This window comes from Accipiter gentilis, chromosome 24, assembly GCF_929443795.1.
Source record: "Accipiter gentilis chromosome 24, bAccGen1.1, whole genome shotgun sequence".
Taxonomy (NCBI): Eukaryota; Metazoa; Chordata; class Aves; order Accipitriformes; family Accipitridae; genus Astur; species Astur gentilis.
Genome location: NC_064903.1, coordinates 15,191,811 through 15,211,759, shown reverse-complemented (window position 1 = coordinate 15,211,759; position 19,949 = coordinate 15,191,811). Strand labels below are relative to the sequence as shown.

Sequence of the window (19,949 nt, the reverse complement as noted above, 5' to 3'; positions counted from 1 at the left end):
AACATCTTATGCTTAATTTAGCCTGGCAATTTCAAACTGTGTTACCAATGGACAGCTCGTTAATTCAGCAATCTCATACTCATGTGATGCAGGTAACCACCAATGTGCATGTTTTGCAGAGAGGGAAATGAGGGGTTAAGTTATTTGTGCCTGGTAATAAGCTGTGGGAAGAAACAAAGCACTGTGCTGCTCTGGTCTAAGCACAGTCTCCAATTTCTTAATGGAGCAAGAAATCCTCCTGGACAAGCCACAGCTTTAACAGCTGCAACCTTCAGCATATTTATGTTTGAGCAGCTCATCCATCCAGCTCAGAAGAAATAAGGCCTCCTACACTGGCTCGGCTCAGCTCAAATCTGGGTTTGCTAGAGGAGCTGATGAGAGTCGTGCTCTCTCTGGAAATGTGCCGCTGGCGAGATGAGAGCAAGCCATCTGCTATGAACTCCAGAGCAGGAATCTCACGCCGTGGAAGGAAGAGCAGCATCCCTCTAGAAAGGCAGGAAAGCCCTCTCCATAAATCACACCTCAGCCAGAGACAAAGGCTGGAAATATCTGGGGCCTGGTTTTGCTCTTGCTTACATTTCTGGGAAGCAAGAGGAACGTCTCCAAAATCCCTGGAGTCACAAGTAAAAACTATTAGGAGAACGCCATTAGATTTGCTATTGCATTACTTTTGTCCGTGTTACAAGTCCAGAAAACAGAACTTAAAAAAATGAGAGAAAAACACAAGGACAACTTCTGAAGTAGGCAAATGTCATTTCAGCTGCCCGGCCCTAGACTTCAGATTTCATAAGTAAGAGTCAGGCACTTAGCACTGCAGTTGTGAAAATTAAACTTCACACCAAAAGCAAACCCATGACTCTCTATGTGAATGGTCACAATAAAACGGGAAGCAAATTCTGATACATCAGCTTTGCCTTGTTTTGAATCTTGACCAAAATCTTGATGCCGGGCCATTTCATGGACAGTGTTTATCAAACTCCTCTAGCAGCCGCGTGATGCCAGGATGGCACATGCTTCTGGTGATAACACCCTTGTAGGATGGCACGTTTGGGCTCTCCTCCCTTGGAAGAGGAACATCGGATGTTTCCCCACTGGCAGCAATATTTACCCCCCAGCTGAATGGGTTTGCTGGGATGAACTGTTCACATAGCCCTGAGTTAAAAATGAGATCGGTACGAGGTCTCTTTCTGAAGACAGCACAACCTGCAGCCTAAGAAAATGAGTCCAAAACGAGGACCAAAAGTTCAGCATCATATAACACAAGTGGGTAAACAGCCACACCACCAACCATCCAAACAGCTCAATATTACCTGTGACGTGAGATAAGCCAAGAAATCAACATTGCTCTTCCAAAAACAACCAGACCCAATCATAGCCATAGGTTTCTGTGCTGTGCCTTTGGCTCCTGAGTCTTTGGGATGCATTAAGTAATGTCTTCCAACCCTGTGCAGCAAAGGTGAGCCAGGGTTTTGCTTTAATGACAACTGAGCATCTCCTGCATTGAAGTGGAGCTGGTGCTGGGACTTTGGGGAGGCAGTCATCACACAAGGGGGTAATGGCCCCAGGCAGGAGCTGTTTGGGGATGCTCATATTTTAATCTTGTTTTAATCTTTTTCTGAAATGTTGCAGAAAATCTTTGTATGCTGGTATCTTCTCATATACCAGCATCTTTAAAAAAAAATCAAGGAATTACAGAAAAAAATTCTTTTTTTGCCATACTCTGGTACATGGTAAAAACAATAAAAATCCAGAGTCTGTAGCAAACCTGGATGGTCCTTTGGGCTGGAGCAGCAAAGGCAGCCATCTCTCTTAGGCTGCCTCTGGCTTCTCTCACCCAAAGGAACAGCCCCACTGAGCAGAGGCCATTCCTCTGTCCCAGGTGCACGACGGGTGAGCTTTTAATACGTTCGGAAAGCAAAACCGAGATGAAAGCTTTTCCCCACAGCACTTCAGAAATGCAAGGCGGGTACCTTTCATGTCGTGTTTCCCAGGACCGCATCCCAGCAGCAGAACGACATCCCAGCATCTCTCTGATGAAGGACAGCACAGAGCCTCTGTGCAATTAAGGCCCATTTTACTAATGTAAGCGACGCCTGGGTCCCACGCAAGCCTCTGGGCAGAGCGATTTCTGCACAGCCTTTCACCGAGCACCCGCTCTGCCGTGCTTCTGGCTGTCCACAAAGAACTCTTACTCTTGGCTGGGGAAAATATACCTCCTGCCCCAGACAGTTTTGCATTCAAAATGTCTCTTTTCCACACTGCAGGAATCCAGCATGGATTAGCTCAGATATCTGAAACGGTTCCCACTTAATTGCTCTCTGGAAACTTTGCTTCACTGCTTGCACTATCCTGAAAGAAACCTCGGAAGCCCCAGTGCCATGTTAGCACCAGCAGAAGCACTGCAGCCGTCGCAGAAGCCCACCAAATTACTGGTGGGAAAGAAAAGGTCACTCGGCAGAGACCCCACACGGTGTCAGAGTGGCCGGGTGCTGCTGCTCGGCTCCCCCAGCCGTGGGAGATTTGGGGCATGGGGTAGCGAACATTGCCAGCCCCAGTGTTGCGTGCTGCCAGCCTCACGGCACGTGGAGCTCCAGGACCTGAGACTCTCATAAAAAAAAAAAAGAGATCATCTGAAAAACAGAAGTCCCAAAAACCCAACAGGTAGATGGAGAAAAGGAACCCATTTTCTCTCAGCTAGTCTTATGCTCTTTAAGTGCTTAATTGAATTTGGTTAATCATATGAAACACTGGTGTTATTTCAGGATAACATTACGCGTTTGTGAAAATTTGCCAAGCTTTGCAAATTAATGTGAACTAACAGGACATTCATGAGCTGCTCTCCCATTTGCAGGTCTGGGGCCGGGCATCCCCAAAGCTTGGCCACCCCACAAGACCAGGCAGGACCCTACAGACCAGGTGTAGGGCTCTCTGCGGACCTGTCCAATTTACTTTTCTCGCTGCTAATCACTGCAGCAATCGCAGCAAAACTCAGCAGCATAAACTGGTTAAAGCAGTGCCATGAGCCCGAGCACTGCTTACACCAACTCCCCATCTCACCTTGCCCCAGCAGCAGCTGTAACGGTAAATTAGATTCACTCTAAGAGCCTTTCGCATGGCTATGGCATTAAATAGTGGCTTTGGGTGTGCAGAACTCAGGCCTTCCAATTACACAAGATTTTTAGTCCTTTTTTATTTTGCAGCATGGTCCTGAAACTGGGACTCTGTTTCTAAAGTTGTTCTTTTTAAAAGTTGGGTTCTTGATAACATTTCTTTTCTAGCTTTGACATCTCTGATGACCAGCAAGACAAAGTCCTGGCAGTGACCCTCATGGGATTTGATGACAATTAAAGGGTAAGGACTGAAAAGGATCCCACACCCTCACGTGAGAGGCTTCAAAGCCCATACAGCACTGCCACCACAGATATGAAAAAGCTCCTTAAAATAACTCGCCACAGCCTTTCCACTCTTGTGGATTTAGTGGTATCGGACAAAATGCATTGTGCAGGCTGGTGCTGTGATCTGTATCCCATGCTGATTCCTGGGACACACGGCCAACGACCCAGGGAGCTCCAGGAGGTGATGGATGTGTGCCTGCAGGGCTGTAGAGGGCTGTCACCCCCATGGGCTTTGCAGCACCCACAGACAGGCATTTCTCCTCTGAAGCTGTTAGAAATGCAGTCCCTAGAGCTCTCCTTACCCAAGCTGTGGGATTTCCCAGTTTCGGCAGACAGCAGCCCTCTGTCACCTGCAGCACGGCGTTACGCCGGCCGTGCTCGCACCCGGCACGATGCAGCCAGGCTGTCACAGGCCACAACACGAACCACAGCAATGTCTCTAAAGTGAAGCCAAAAGAGGTAGGTCAAGCTGTTTGCAAGCAAAGCAGCTGCTTATGAAAGGATGTGGCCTGTCCCCTGCCTGCCACCGAGGAAACACAGACTTCTCCATCCATCCCAAACTGCGCTGGCTGCCCAGTGGGGCCAGACATGCCCACACCTCTGCAGACAGATCTGCAGAGTAAGGAGGGAGCCATCACAATATTTTTTACCGTTTGGCCCACCCTAGTGCCCAGTGTCCCAACAGGGCTGGAGGTAAAGCTTTAAGCCCGGAAAATCAGGTTTCAAATTCTTGGTTTTTCTGATGAGCTTGGTTAAAGCACACACCTCCCGGCATCCAGGGCTCAGCCTTGCACTGCCCAGTGCTGTCACAACAGCAGATGGCACCCACCAAAGTCATTATGAAAGCCCAGGAAAAACTATTAGATTAAAGTAATTAGAGTCTTAGAAACCACAAATTCCTCCACGGGGAAAGCCAATATCCAACTGCAAAGAAATGCTGCCAGTCCAGCAACAAAATCAACCCATTTCTGCAGGAAAAAACATGCAGTTCTGCCAAAGCCATCCTGTTCTCTGGCATACATGCAGCAGCTATTCACCCAGGGCAGGCAGACGGGTGCACTGTGATGCTCTTCAGGTTCCTCTGACCTTTTGCATAAGAGCAGTGTGGGCAGGTTGGGGTGAGCTGCCTTCTCCCATGGCCCCTGCGGTCGCAGCACCCCAAGCACACCCAGCAGCAGCTCCTAGCCCAAAACACCGCGGCCCAATGCACTGGGATAAAAATCAAGACCTGTGCGAAAGACCTCATAGTGGAAAAACATGAACAAACACCATTTAAATCAAAAGATAACAGGAGAGCAGTGTACCCTCCCAGATGAGCCCACTCACCTCTCTTAAAAACCCCACTGGTTCAAGCCCTGCACACCAGCCTGTTCCCAAAACCACGTTGCACTGTCTTTCTGCTTCTGCCCTGACACTGCTGCTCCCCTGAGCACAGGCAAAACGACAGCATATCTATTCGAATATTGACTCTCTCCACCAGTGAGCAAGTCAGCTGGCATTTTAACAGGAAATTCAATGAAATTACTTCAACAGAAACATGCCCACAAACACCAACGCAAGGCTCTGCCTTTGGCCAAGCGCAAGCACAAAGAGCCCAGCACAAGGAAAACCCCAAGTAAAGGTCCTCATCCTCACTGCTCTGCTTGTCCTGCTGCCCTCTGCCAGCCCGAGCGCAAACCCCCACTGGAGAGAAACCACCACACAGAGTTTGAAGGAAATGGTTTAGCAAGGGAATTACTCATTAACCAAGGGGGGGGAATCTTAAGAAGTCAGATTAAATTGTCTCCTTTCTGTATCCATATGCAAAGCCTAAAAAAATTCCTTATATTTGCTTTATAAACAAGGGTTCACAATGACAGCTGGAGATATTCATGTGGGGAAGTACAGGAAAGGCCATTTCTATTTTAAACATTTATTGCCTGAAAAACAGTAGCTACCTGTCTTCTAGTGTCCTGCGTTTGTATACAATACAAACGTGCCAATGTTTTTATTATAAGTATATGATTAATGTTTTCCTGAAATCTTTTTCTCCCTGAATTACAACAGGTATAATCCAAGTGATGTGAATGTACAGAAAGTGAAGGGAAAATGTTTCATTCGAGGATTTTTTTTAAAACAGTGGCAAAGGAGAACTGTCAGAAAGCCTTTGTATTTTCAGTCCTTTCAGGCTGGCTCTCATCTAAATCAGCATCCAGGGAAGAAAATGGCAACCCTGGCTGGTTTGGCTCAGCTTTAACCCATTTGCTCATCCCTTTGCATTGACACGAGCCCCATGTCGGCTGCCAGCGCAAGTTTCCCATTGCACGGCGGAAGCCAAGCCCAGAGCAACCCCCAGCCCAGTGCAAGAGCTGCACCATGCTCGACTTTCGCTTCTCACAGCGCTAACGGCCAGCGCACACACACTGCTTCATCTCTGCCCGACACAGCCAGCCCTGCAACGCTTCCTCTCTGTCTTCCACTGAAAAAAAAAACTTGCGGGTTCGGCAGCACCCAGGACATGGTGTTTTCTCACTTCCTCAGAAATGAAGCTCTGCCCAATGCATGCATCCCACACTCACAAAGCAGCTAGAGAGACACAAGTGATCCAAATATTAAAAGGGATGGTTCTTTATGGCAGCTAAAGAGAGAAGAGGAAATAGCATGGACCACATGTACATATAAATGTATTGTCTCAGACTGTACAACTGTTCCCCCAAATTTAGCGAGTATTTTACAGCCTATCCATTTACTGCCTCTTCTGTTGCAATGCTATAATGCACTTACGTGGACACCTAGTAAAGCCCAAATTTTAAAACAAAACCCAAAGGGCCAAGTAGGTGAAATACACAGAAAATAGGAAGCAAAGTCAATCTGGGGAAGTGATTAAAAGCTAAAGGTGGGAAAAAACCAGAAGTGTACAACTACCCTTTGGACATACTAGTCACAATCACATCACTTCTGAGACTGGCAACAGCCCAGGGCAGAGAGGGACAACTTCACACTGCAATGCACGATCTGGAAATGGGAGGATACCTTGCAGACAGTGGTCAAACCCCCATTTTTTATTGTGCTCATGAAACCTGACAGTACATGGGAGAATTTAATTGGGAAATGAGAAAATCCACTTGGCAAACTGTATAGGCACATGGAACAGAGGAATTTCTATCCATAGAAATGCTTTTCCAAAACCAGGGATTCAAAGATCTCAGGTCAGGGCTCTCTCAAATTGTATAGTCTTTAAGAGCTTTTTTTTTTTTAAATAGAACATTTGTAACTCCTCACTTTTTCTGCACTACCATCTGATCCCTTTTACATGCTCTAACTCAAGCTTGCAGAAAGGCTACAGAGCTTCATTTAAAAAAGCTGAGATTCACACATAATTCATCATTCCAGGAACCTGGGCATGAGAAAGAACAATGAAAAGTGGGAAACCCTGAGCTTGGCTATCCAGTGCCTGGAACTGCCTTAACCTTGTGCAAAGCCAGAATAAAGCCTGTAGCCCAAAGACTTTACATTCAAAAGCACAGGAGAGAGGGAAGAGGTGGAAACAGAAATGGGGGGGGAAAGGGCAAACAGGGAGAGAGTGTGAGTCAGCACACATAGCAGCAGTCACAACACAACGCAGCCTCGCCGCTGCCAAGAGGTTTGTGGGCTTCTCAGCAAAGCCACATTTTGGGCAGCAATTAGAAGGGAGGGAATGAGGCAGCTCTCACCAGGTGATGGGGAGCATGTGCCCACGAGCCTGCTGCAAACCCAGCCCTCAGCTGGATGGAACAGCAAGGCCCAGGGCAAGGTGCGCAGAGATGGGCTATGGTAAAACCTCAAGGATGAAAAATAGTCAATAAAGCTGGGTATGAGCAGGCCAAAACTATTTTTACACTGGCCAGAGAGAAGGAAGTTTGAAAATACAAGAGGAATGCCCAGACAGGAATCCTGGCTGTGCTGAAGGCACAAAAACGCTGTGCTTGAGACCACAGGGAAAATGTCTACACCTGGGACAGGGGAGAGAGACGGGTTGTAAGACGGACGTACAAACACACCGAGCACTTTGTGAAATGCCAAGGGAGGAAAACCTCCCGAGAGGGAGGAGGAGGAGCAGAGGAAGCAGGGAGAGGGAAGGGGTGTTGGGAGCTGGTCCGAGGTGGTGCAGGGGCAGGTGGGATGGGGGATGTGGGTTTTGCTCACCTGGGGATGGGGCCACCCTGGAGGTAGGTGAGCTCAGAGGCGACGTCACGGGAAGCTTGTGCAAAGGCTGGGGCTCTGTAGCTGCAAAAGGCGGCAGATGGGGACAGGGAGGCCAGGAGTGGATGGCGGAGAGGGTGTGCGCTGCAGACAGGAGAGAGGAGTCCCACGGGCAACCAGGAAGGGAAGAGGCATGAGGTGAGGAGAAGGAGCCTGACAGGGAGGGATTGCGTGCCAACACGGCTCAGAGCAACGCTCTGCACAGCCCTCCCGCGGGCAGCGGGTGAGCAACCTCCAAAACAGCAGCGCTCCTGACAGCTCCAGTGTGATGTTCCCAGAGCCCCAGCCTGCCCAGCAGGCACTGCCTGCTGCAGGGCAGCCTCTCCTGCACCCCGCTCCCTGCTCACCCAAATCCTGCATCCCAGAGTGAAGCTGGAAGCTCTGCCTTGCATGGATGCTCACAGCACGCGGATGCACGTGGATGCTCTGTGGCCCAGAAAGAGGAAAGCAGGACACAGGCTTGCACAGGCCAGACCAACACACGGGAGCAGATCTGTGGCACGCCGGCCCTCCGAGTGCTCTCCTCTCCCAGTAGCACACAGATCCTTCCTCGGTCAGCGTGGGGTCCCCGAGAAGTTGTTAAGTGATGCCTTCAGCAGCGTATCCCAGCACCTCCTTTTTCCCCTGCAGTTTTCATCCTATACCCTGGAAATGAATGTTTCCCCAGCTGCAGTCCAGGCAAGTAGGCTTTCCCTTCCCCAGTCCCCAGCACCCCCACAGCAAGCTGCAGGACTCGCTTTGTCTCTTTTACACCCAGAAATGGGTACACGGGGCAAAGGGAACCCAATGGCTGGACAGCAGTAGACACAGCTGCAAGTGCATCAGTTCTAGGGGTCTTATTAGAGAGGGGTCTGGGTGAGAGTCCCCGCACTCCCACCTCCATACAGGAGTTATATGCCAGTCTGTGCCACATTCCAGCTCTGAAACACAGCACAGACAGCACAAGGCTGCTGTAACCCTCGTGACCCCTGCTCTGCGTTAAATGGAGATGGCTGCGTCTGACAGGAGCTCTCAGAGAAGTAAAAAGCCATGTGGCGGGGAAGAGGAGGATGGGTGCACAGCCCTGGCACCCTGCAAGAAAACTCTTGCAGTGGAAATGACTCACGCTTTCCATCTGAAAGCGCAGAGCAAGAGCCTGCCCCCTCTCCTGTGCTCCCTTCCCTCCACCCCACCCAAGTCCTGTGCAAAAAGCGTCTCACTGACCCACACCTCTCTCCTCCTGCATCGATGGCCCTGCGTGGCAGCAAAACCTCACCTGAGCACTACGAAGGGCAGACTGGGTTCTGGGTATTTTGTTATTTGTATGTCTCCTCCCCATTCTCTAGTGACAAAGCAAGTGTTTGCAGTTATCAGCGCTGTCTCAGAGAGTGGTGTAGCATCAATGCAAGACACCAGCTTGGAGAAGGCTTGAAGAAACAGTCCAAAAGTTGATGTCAGTGTAGACATACAAACATTTACCTGTCATTATCAGGCCTGGCAAATAAAACTAATTCAGGCCTTGAAATATCTTCAAATTGGCTTAGAAATTACAGGAAATCAGGATAATCAGTGTATGGCTCTTCCCTTCCATTTACTTAAAAGCAGACTCCACACTTCACAGCCTTTAGCAGATCACATTTTGAGACTCAGTTCTGCAGCCATGAGGGCCAGGAAGGCTGTTTTTTCCTGAAAGCTTGAGATTCTTGCAAAATCACTTAAGCAAAGGAAACAGCCGTCAGAAAGAAGCTGCATTGCAATGAAGCAGTGAGAGTTTACTGCCAACCTGTGAGCAGCCCAGGCTGCCAGGCAGTGCTGCCGCTTCAGCCCACATGCACTTCACCTTCACACGTCACCTCTGAAAATGGTACCCTGAAAAAGTGCAGAGTCAATAGGAAAAGCACCGTCAGAGGTGAGTGGTAGCTGGGGGCATGGCCCACCTCTGGCATAAGCACACACTTGAGGTGATCCAGCACCGCTCCTGCACAGGGCAGTGAATTAGGGCAAGCATTTTTCAGCACCCTTGTCCCCCGTGCCCTGACCTTCCTCAGGATCACTGAGTGCTTCTGTGTGAAAGACACCAGTGACAGCTCAGTACAGACTGCCATGGCATCTCCAGTCCCCAGACACACCACCTGAAGCCCCGCACGTCCCTGCCTGCTCAAATCCAGCCCTTCTGCATGAGGAGCAGAGAGAGAGATCAGCGTAGCTCTACGTCAGTGGAGCTGCACCTGCATCCAGCTGAGCATCTGCCGCAGAGCATGAGAGAGATGAAAACATGGCATGGCTTTGATTTTCTCCTCTGAAAATAATAGCATTAATAGAAATTGGCAAAAGGGTACTGGTTTCTATGGGACAGCTGAATATCTGCCGGATATGACTTCCAAAACATTCTGTAAGCACAGGCATGCTAAAAATGGAAAATAGTAATTACAATGACAATAATACATGTTATTTATGTCAGTTCTTAACTGGAGCATCCCAAAGCGCTTTTCAGATGTCACTGGTATTTCATCATTTATTTATGTAGCATCAGTTTTATATTTAGCATCCAGTTCCAGAATAGCCAGCTTCAGAACATCTTAAAGCAATTAATTGCACATAAGCAGAACTCCTCCCTTTCCTGCCTGCTCTTAAAAACTCTTGTTTTTCACTCAAGAAACCACTTGTGCGTGGGCCAAGCCAACTGCGCAGCCACTCCCCGAAGGCTTCGCTGGGGCACAAACAGAGCCGGGCAACGGTGAAGCAACTTGCCCAAGCCCACAGAGCAACGCTGCCAGGGAAATACGGAGCAGGAAATCGCGAGACGGTTTTGGGTTGCCTTAGCAATACAGTGAACACCCCCAGCAGTGAAGTCAAACCCCAGAGATGTCAGTGGTGGTTTAACCAGCCCAGGAAGTTGTTTTGTCTCAGCCCACATCTCTGTTCCATCTTCAGGCTGCAGGCATCGGGCACTGGTGCAGATGGCTGCAGCGGCTGCAAAGTTAAACTCTTTTCTTCCCAGCAAATGCAGGAGGGCCTGTGGACAGGCTCTGCAACGGATGGGCTCTGCAGTGCTTCAACCCACCCGCAGTCACAAATGACGTTGTTGACAGAAGCACCTCAAAGGTTCCCCCAGATGAAGACATCCACGCAAGCTCCAGCGTTATGCAAAGGGACAACGGAGTGCATAGGGCTCCCCAGGCACAGAAGAAAAGGCAGAACTGCGAGGGAAACCTGTCTGAGTCCAGTGCAACTTTGCTGGAGCCCCAAACTGCCACGGAAAGCAGGCTGTCTATTGGCAGCTGGGTTTGCCTCCCTGAAAACCAGCTTTGTGAGCATTCGGCCTGCCCCAGCCAGTACCATCATCTCCCTCCAAGAGATGGAGGCTCCTTTCTCCTCTCCTGACTGTGCCTTTCCTACCTGCATCTACCATAAACCCTGCCCCTCCCTCCCTTTCCTGCCGGCACAACGCTTCCCTGGAGTCCCCGCTCCAGCTAACCCCGTGTCCACGAGGGCCGAGCCGCAGAGCCGCGGGTTTGGCAGGCTGGCAGAGCCCGGGCAGGCACGGAGCCAGTCGCCATCCTGAGCCGTGGCTTCCTCCAGACCTGCTGGGAGATGTGCCCTGCTCCACGCACAGACACTGCAGTGCAGCTCCAACCCACATCCCAGGCTCCTGACCGCTACCCAAGTACAGTTATAAATATATACGGCTGTTACAGAAAGCAATGTACGGCGCTTTGATGTGACCAGGTCCTAATACTGCACAGGGGAGATGTTGTCTTTCTGGCTGCACCCATGCAGTGTCCCCGCTTTGGGGACAGAGGGGCCGGGCTGCAGCGGGGTTGTCACCCAGCACGGAGCCAGGAGCAGGATGAGGGAGCAGGGAGCACTCTGGACCGAAACAGGCAGGGTCTTCTTCCAGCCGCGACTGCTCTCCAGGGACAGCCCCGTGGCAGGAGATATTAATAGGGGAGAGAGAAAATTGCATTTCAGCAAGAAAAGAAAGAGGGGTGAGAAGGGGGTCAGGAACGAGCAGAGCCGACCCCATTAGAGAAGCAGCAGGAGGCAGGGAAAAGCTGTAAAGATAAGTCAGGGCTGTGCTGAAGGAAAGAGGAGCCAGCAAGGCAGAGCTTTGATTTGTACTTTTTAAGGGAATGAAAGAGATGGAGGGAACTGGTGGCAGGGAAACATACTCCAGCATTTCTGAGATGACAGCAATGCCCACAAAGGCATATGAAACTACCCTTTTCTTCTTTGGACAGAACAGGAATGAGGAGGCCAATTAACCAGGGAAGCTAAAGCACACGTGTGCCCCAAGCCTGGCTGCTGTTCAGCTACTGTGTGTGACTGTGACTTGCATTCTCAGGCCACAGAAATGTCAAAAGCTTTGTGTAATTTTGCATCATTAGAAATAATAAATCAGGGTGGAAAGGGCTAAGTGAAATGCTATAAGAGCCACCAAGCTGCATATATAAAAGGATGTTACGATATGCACTACAGCAGGTAGTCTAGGTTTAAATGCTCCTGGTCCTGGGAGGGGTCTCCGCAAGTATCTCCAGATAGCAGCAAAGGCTGAAACAAAGCCTGAGAGCCATCCCCTCACCGGATTTTGACTGCACCAAATCCCCAACCGCATTGCTGGCATTAGCTGCAGGCACCACCAACAGCCATCTGTTCCAGCCGTTTCACCGCATCGACGGTGGCAGGTCAGGGCAGATGCTGTCAATGCAGGGACACCTGCATTTTCATGACACTGCCCCTGGCACAGAACAAACCACTCCCAGCCTTACCCAGCAAGTGTAAGGGCTGGATGCTTTGGTCTCTTCCTAGAGCTTTCTTATAGTGGGCAGGAGGACACATATATTTAAATGGTGCCTTGGGAAGGATAAGATTTAGTGCCCATCAAAAGCTTGTCACAGCCTCCAAAAACCTCAAGAAATGGATGCATTGACTACAGCTCGTCCTATAGTACCCATTCCTCAGCGCACAGGGGGAGGAAGGTATTGCTTCATCTCTTCGGGACTGGGTATTGGTGGGTGGGAGACATGCTAGAGATTTGCTAAGTGGCCCCAAATAGCTACACAGTGTACTTGGGGCTTTGCTCCTCTCCATAAAATGGTTCCCTTCACCCACTGCACAACCGGTGTGTGCTCAGGTGGCAGCAAACCAGACCATTTCCACGGCACGTGCTGCCCAGGGCCACGCCATGGCACTCAGCCAGTGCTGAGCTAAATTCAGCCCCCTACAGCACACAAGCCCCAATTCAGGAAAGCATGTGATTAATTTTAAGAATGCATTTAAGTGTTTTCTTGAATAAGCCCCTGTGAGCAATAATCTCTCCATAAGCACTTCCACCAAGTCACCCGAGCAAGCTGTGGTGGCCCACTCTGGAGGCACCCCGCCATAGTGGACAAAACCTGCCCTGGCTGAACTGGCAGCAAAACTCCCGCCCACTTCAGCAGGGGCAGAATTTCCTCCCTTGTCTCATATACGTCTCTTTTTCTATGTAAATTATGCAAACACAGCATACTGACTACACCCGAGGGGGAACATGCATATATATTCTGTGTCTCTCTTGAGTACCAAGATCACTACAAACGCTGCATATAAACAGTCTTCACACTGATCAAAGTGAATTTAGCTTATTAAAAGAGGATTCTATGCAGAAAGCTGATTTCCTCTGCATGAGTATAAATTCAGACACTAATAATATAGTTTAAGCTGAAAAAACCCGCAGAAAGAACAAAATGCTGTTTTGCCTCCAGTCAAAACCTTCTTAATATCACCGTTAACAAGCTTTTTATCTCCTTTTTGTGTCTGCCTGAAACTGAGCCACCCATACAAGCCCAGCCCAGCCAGGATCAAACAAAACGCATCTTCTCCTGGCATGCTGCCCACCGTCTCACGGTGAGGTTTCAGGGAGCACGTCCCACAGCACCACGTAACACAGGAGAGCAGACGCTCAGTTTGAATACCTCTCTATGGCAAGAATCAATGCAGTTGTTTGCAGGCAAAGGTTCTCCCCACTGCAGCTGCCGGGAGTTCACGTGCTGGCGTATGTGTGGCCGAGAGCTGTGAGTGTGCCTGGGTGCCAAGCTGTGCCTTGGGGTGCTCGGGGATGCACCACCGGGCTGGCTGACACTCAATGTGGGCAAATCCTTTGCAGCTGCTTCTTCTCAGATAAGATGTTGTGGGTCTGCGTCCTTTGTAAATCTGTATGGCGAAGCAGTAAATGTATCTTCGGTTAATCTGTACAGAAAAGATCTACTCTGATCTAAAGAAAATCAGAGTAATGGTGGGACACTTAAGATTGCCACCAGATGACTAGTTTTGGCAGCACTGTGGGAAAATGGATTGTCTGGGTTTTGTCAAGCGCTTGCTCCTCTGATCTCACGTCTCCCACACATTTTATTTCTCTGTCACGACACAGAGAATGACACCTTTGGAAAACTTGCAACTGGCTTGAGACAGTCTCCTTGCAGGGGCTCAGCCGCTGCCGAGCACACCACTCCCAGAGAGAGGGGAGGCGCGGGGAGGCTCCAGCTCAGCCTTGGCCTTACATCCACACAGGGAAACAAGCGACCACGTGCAGCCAATTCGGGTCCTGAGGCAAAAGGTAGAGTCCTCGCTATTTTCCTGGCAGTGCCACAAGGCCCAAGATTACAGATCTCGCTCACACGTGTGTGTGCTCTTAAACTGCTCAACTCTACAATGCCCCACAGCGCTTTCAGGGGGAAAGCAAAGATGGGGTGAAGGAGAGGTGCAGAGCAGGGGACCGTGCACCACAGCACGCGTGTGCATCCTGCCAGCAAAGCCTGAGCTCCGTCCTGCAACGCTCCTGTGGCTGCCCAGGTCCCGTGTCAGCCAGCACTGCGGTGCAGGTTTCTTCTGCCTCGCTGCACGACTTTCCCATTAATAATCCGCAACATCCTGAGCGTGGAGAGGGTGGGAGGAGGGAGATTGCACTGAAGGTCTGAGCCAAGATCACCTGTGTCTATCCACTGCCAAAGGTCTTTGGCTGCTCTCCTTGAGGTCTAGCCCAGATGTCTCTCCCAGGTATCACCAGCACTTCGTACTCTGGCTCTGAAGTTGCACTTCTAACACAGTACTTTACTGTTGGAGCCCCAAGGTTTAAGCTGCAGGTGGTCTCTTGGTTAAGAATGGTTTAAGTTATCACACTTAGGCTTGGACTGTTCCTCTCTCTAGCCTAATCTGACAATTTTCCTGCATCTTTTAGCGCGTCATTTATCCCACCTGCCAACTTTTGTGAAATTTGTCTGTTTATTTAAACAGTGACCTTGTTTGTCAGTTATTCTGCCAAAACTCCATCCGTAAGTTATAATCAGCAGCGTACATAAGGGACCATTCAAAGCTGAAATTGATGGAATCTGCCCTACAGCTTTGCAAAGAAAAGTGCACAGAAAGAACCAGGGTTCCCACACGCCCTGGCTGCCCGTGGTCCCCTCAGCGCTCCCAACTCCGCTCTGCAGGGCTGTGCTTGCTTTCAAGGGATTCCTGCTGAACTCCTTTTCCTCACCAAGACCTCCTTTACACAGCCCATCTGTGAACGCGATGCAAGACCAGAAGGACAGCTAGGACGCCGGGAACAGCAGCGCTATAAGAGGAAACAAAAGAGCCCCAAGTGAAAGCTCCACTTCATCCTTCCCCATCCACACGGCCTGAAGTACCTCTGAGCTCCCCACCACAGCCTAAGCTTACTTTCGCTGCTACAGCTCCAGATTACAGCTCCGCTTATACCATGACAGGAGCAGCACTGGCTGCATCCTAGCAGCTGGTCCAAAGGGCAATGGGTGGGACATGGGTACCCCAGGACACCTCGGAAAGGGACAACCTCCGTTTGCTACCAATGTCCAGCCACCACCATATGCTACGCTTCCCTTTCACAAGCACAAAGGAGCAGAGGCCTGCCAGAAGTCACCGACCAAATTCCCACCAACTTCACTCAGCTTTGCAAACCAAAGAGAAGTGTAAATATTCTCCTAGCACTAGACAAGCATAAACGGAAAATCAGGAACAGAAATAAGATGACATGAGCTTCACTGCACCTGCAGAATGGCAGTTTTGGAGCTGCATCATACCAGACATCACACTTGCTCAGGCTGGCCACGCAGGAGCACAGTGCTGCTGGCTGGAGATGTGTCTCCTTTAATGCACAAATTATGGCTCTGTACAAGCTGACCGCTTCCATGACATTAAAAGCTTTCCTCACTGAGACGTTTTTGTTTACTAGTATTTCATTCACTGACTACAAATGGCTTCCTACCCCAGACAGTGTCTTGTCTTGAGGGAGTGCCTTGAATGCCCAAATTGCCGAGCTCAGTCTATGCATTGAAAGACCCCTACAGAGCCCACTCCTCCTGCGGATGAAGTTGCGTGCTCTGGTACCTGCAGCACTAGCTCTGCCCCCTACCCCTTCATCTCATCCATTCTCACCACCACAGATACCCGTGGTTTCAGCTACAATTGCTCCAAGGCAAGCAGACAGCCAAGGTAGCTGACAGGATCACGGAGGGACAGGCAGGGTATCCCCAGGGGCTGGGGGAGTATTAAACTATTCACGTGCTTTTATTGACTTAACAACACCTGCTGCATCCAGGCTGCAGGAAGGGGATGGGATCCTGCCAAGCAAGGTCCCCAGCGCGATTCCAGTCTGCTTCGGACTGCCAGAAAGCCCCAGCTCCCCGCGCCCTGGGACACACCGCACCGCACGCTGCCAGCCTGCTCCATCTACTTACCAAGCACCAGCCCCTGGTCCCCACGTACCCATCAACCACCCCCTGCCTCCCAGGGGCACCGGTGAGCTCGGCACTGCTCCGGAGTGAGGCAGAGCTGGGACTGCAGCCTGCTGGCACGCACCTGATGCTGGGGCCTTCGGTCTCCCCCACTCTGCCCATGGCAAGAAGGGGGCAGACGGGTAGGACATGTGCTCATGCCACGCTTTGTAGCTGCCCAGCTCATCAGCGCCAAGGCTAAGCCTCTCCTTGGGAGCAGGATCAGAAACTAAGGCTTTTCGGTCTCATCCTCTCGCCACCACTACCCACCGTTGTTTCCCGGGATGCCCCTTTCCACCCTCCCGACAGCCAGCACACCTGCACATAGACATCCCTTCCTCGCAACGATGATGACCTAGTAGATGGAGAGGAACCACCTTTTTCTTGGAGCAACCCAGAAAGCACGAACCTCATCCTTTAATCACTGAGGCTGGACGAAGTGCCATCTGAGACGGGCCTATAAGCTTATGCCACCTTCTTCCCCGCTCCCTGAATGCTGCAGCGTCTTACGGCTCTTCCTAGAGATGCAGAAGTGCTGGGATTTATCCCTTGCTGCTGAACTGTTGAAAGTGGGAAGCTCTGCCAAGACCTAGGAGTCAGAGACACCTGCCCTCACCCTCCTCCTGAGCTTGGCTGCAAACACACTAAGCAGCACAGCAGCTCTAGGGGATTTGCCTGTCAGAAAGAGAGAGAAGTTGGCAGGGATGGTGTGAGCGATGAAACCCTAGTCAGGATCAGAAAGAGAGCGGCTGCTGATGGATGCTGGACTCTGCCGGCTCCTTTGGGTTGCTGTCAAGGTTTTACTTATTTTCATCTGCAGTCCCACCCATCCCATCGCTTTCTGACAGAAGGCACCTGGCGCAGGCACCGAGTAACCATTTGCCTGTAGGATACCAAAGCTCTTCAGGTCCTTATACAAACAATTTCATTTTTAATGAGAGGTTCCATCAGCTTGTACAAAGCATTTGTCCCTATGTATTGTTGATGAAAGAAGGAGAGACGATCACATGGGAGCCCGTAAGGATCCCTGAACACCTGCCCATAGGAAGCAATAAGCCATTGCACTAGGAAATCAGACTGGATCATCTCCATGGCTTTTCTCAGCTTTAGAAATCAGCAAATTTACAAGAAAACTCTGGTTTTAGAAGAATTGTTTAACCCCCTCCATTTATTTAACAGCACATGCCGTTTAATCTGACAGTAGGGGACCAACGGGAATTATTCACCGAACTTGTACTGCACTTTCTCCATATCCCATTGACTAACCTTCCATCAAAGTCAAGGTCAAAGTTGATTACACGCTAGAGTAATTCAATAAGCAACAGTGAAATACATCCAACAGCGCCCAGGGAAGCTTTGAAGTGACCCCAGCACCCACCCAGGGTGCAGCAGCTCACGCCTGCACGGCTGCGAGCACAACAAAGACAACCTGCTGCAGCATCCCGCACGCAGGCACGAAACGCATCTGCTAAAGCTCGTGACTTTCGTCCCAGACGTTTGAGCGTGATTCCTGGGATACGTCGGACCGGCGGCTCACGCCAATGCCCATGCCTGCCCCCCGCGCCAGCACTGCCTAACCCCGGGCGGCTGAAGCGCCGGTCCCCCGCGATCCTCACCCCTCTGAACCGCGCTCCGACGACGGGCGGCGAGCCGGGGTGGGGGGGCGGCACGGCGCGACACAGCACACGCCGAGGGGAACCCAACCGGGCGATTCTGCCCGTCCCCATCCCCTGCCTCGCTCAGCCGCGCCCTGCCCGTCCCTCGCCCGGCGCTCCCCAAGCCCTGCCCGGCCGTGCCCCGCGCATCCCCCGCTCTGCCCCTTCCTCCTCCTCTTCGCATCCCCCGCCCGACTCTGCCCCCCCCTCCCCAGCCGCTGCCGGGCGCCTCCCCGCCGCCCGACCGCGGCCCCCGCCGGGAGCTGCCCAAGGTACCGCCGGGCCGGGCCGGGCCGGGCCGGGCTCCCGCCCGCGGCTTGCCCCGAGCCGAGCCCCGCGCTCACCAGGACGAAGGAGCTGCGCACCGCCTCCGAGACGCTCTGCCGCAGCTCGGCGGCCGTGCCCGGCTTGCTGAGCCGCTTCGTGAACTTCCTCACTTCCGACATGGCGACATGGTCCGCGCCGAGCGCTGCGGGGCCGCGCCGAACCGCCGGCTGCTGCCTCCCTCCCTCCCTGCCGGCGGGCGGGCGGGCGCGGCGGGGCGGGGGCGGGAACGGGGAGGGCCGCTGCTCGGCCCGCCCCGCCACGGCCCCGCTTTGTCCCCGCTGCAGGTGCCGCCCCGGGGCCGGCTGCTCCCCCCCTCCATCTCCGCACACCCATCCTGCTCCGGCAGACAAAGCCCGGACCGCGCCCGCCGCCGGGGAGGTGCGCCCCGGCCCCAGCACGGGCGCGGGGGATGCTCGCCTCGGAGGGGCTCCAGGGAAGCAGCAGCAGTTCGGTCGGCCGCTGGTGCTGGGGCTCACGGCAAAGGCAGCCAGGCTCTAGGCGAAGTTAGCGGACATTTATCCCAACGCGAGCCCGAGGCGGCTCGGTTCATAGGGGGCAGTGGGGGTCTCCATGCAGCTCTGCCCAAGGTGCGTCCCGGCTGTACGAGCCGTGCTCCGGTAAGGCCAAGCTGGATCCAGGACAAGATCTTACTACTGAGCAGCTCCAGGCTGCAGGGTTTGCTGTAGGAAAGCGCTTCGATTACGGAGGCCGTGAGTCCATGTGCCTGCCCGGCTGCAAAGGCAAGAAGGAAGGAAGGGGAAGGAAGGGTCCTCAGGACTGAAGTTAATTCCTAGTCCTTGTTACTTTGTCATTGTGCACTGTTTTTAAGGATGGTGATTTTGAAATAGATGAAGAGCGAGCCATCGATCCCTCATGTTTTGTACATGAAAGCCTTACTTTTAAATATTTTGACTTACTTCACCACGTGCTGTGTCTTTGCAGCAAGATACCGAATTGGACAGAGTTGCCATGTAGTCATACTCTTAAGGAATTTCCACGTATTGTGCCATATGGCTAGTTAAATACTATCTACAAAGACCTCATTGGAATTATAGGCATGCTGTAAGTCACGTAACATATAGAGAAATTGTTTTGATTATGAGAGCCAATCTGTAGGGGGTAATGAATACAGCTATTATGATCCAAACTGTTCAAAATGTTATTTGTGACTTCCAAAGCATGCAAGTCAGTTATTGTTCTGCTTTTTAGCAGTTCATTGAAGGGGCAGCAGACACCATTTCATATTAAACACTGCTCTGATTTTTTACACCAGAGGCAAAACAAATCTAAAAGTTTACTGTTAATTATCAAATATCTACTAGATGAGGGACAGAAAAAAAAAGAGAGTTTGAGCCAGAGAATTAGCATTTTCACAAAGCTTTTCCAAATCTGTCGAAATTAAGAAGCAAAAAAACATTGTGACGCATGATTCCAGCTGCAGCACACTGAGGTTCACTTCCTTACCCCCACACCCATGCACATTCTTGCAGGGATTTTACCAACGCCTTTAGATCATTACACCATACAGCTCCAGTGACTGCACTGCGATGAACTGGGCTATGGCTATACTGGTAAGTAAAATTATTAAGTCCCATTTGCCT

At 51.3% G+C, this 19,949-nt stretch overlaps 1 protein-coding gene across 5 annotated transcripts in view; it reads right to left on the bottom strand.

Moving 5' to 3' along the window:
• DOCK11 (dedicator of cytokinesis 11) overlaps positions 1-18,515 on the bottom strand; it is an 87,380-nt gene extending 68,865 nt beyond the window's left edge. For all 5 annotated transcript variants that reach the window (XR_007509380.1, XM_049827384.1, XM_049827386.1 and 2 more), the window contains exon 1: positions 18,366-18,515. Coding sequence is in view for 4 of the 5 variants with exons in the window: in XM_049827384.1 (XP_049683341.1) it covers positions 18,366-18,467 (102 nt within the window). In the remaining variant the exon portion in view is untranslated. The remainder of the gene's footprint in view (positions 1-18,365) is intronic.
• Positions 18,516-19,949: the final 1,434 nt, after the last annotated feature.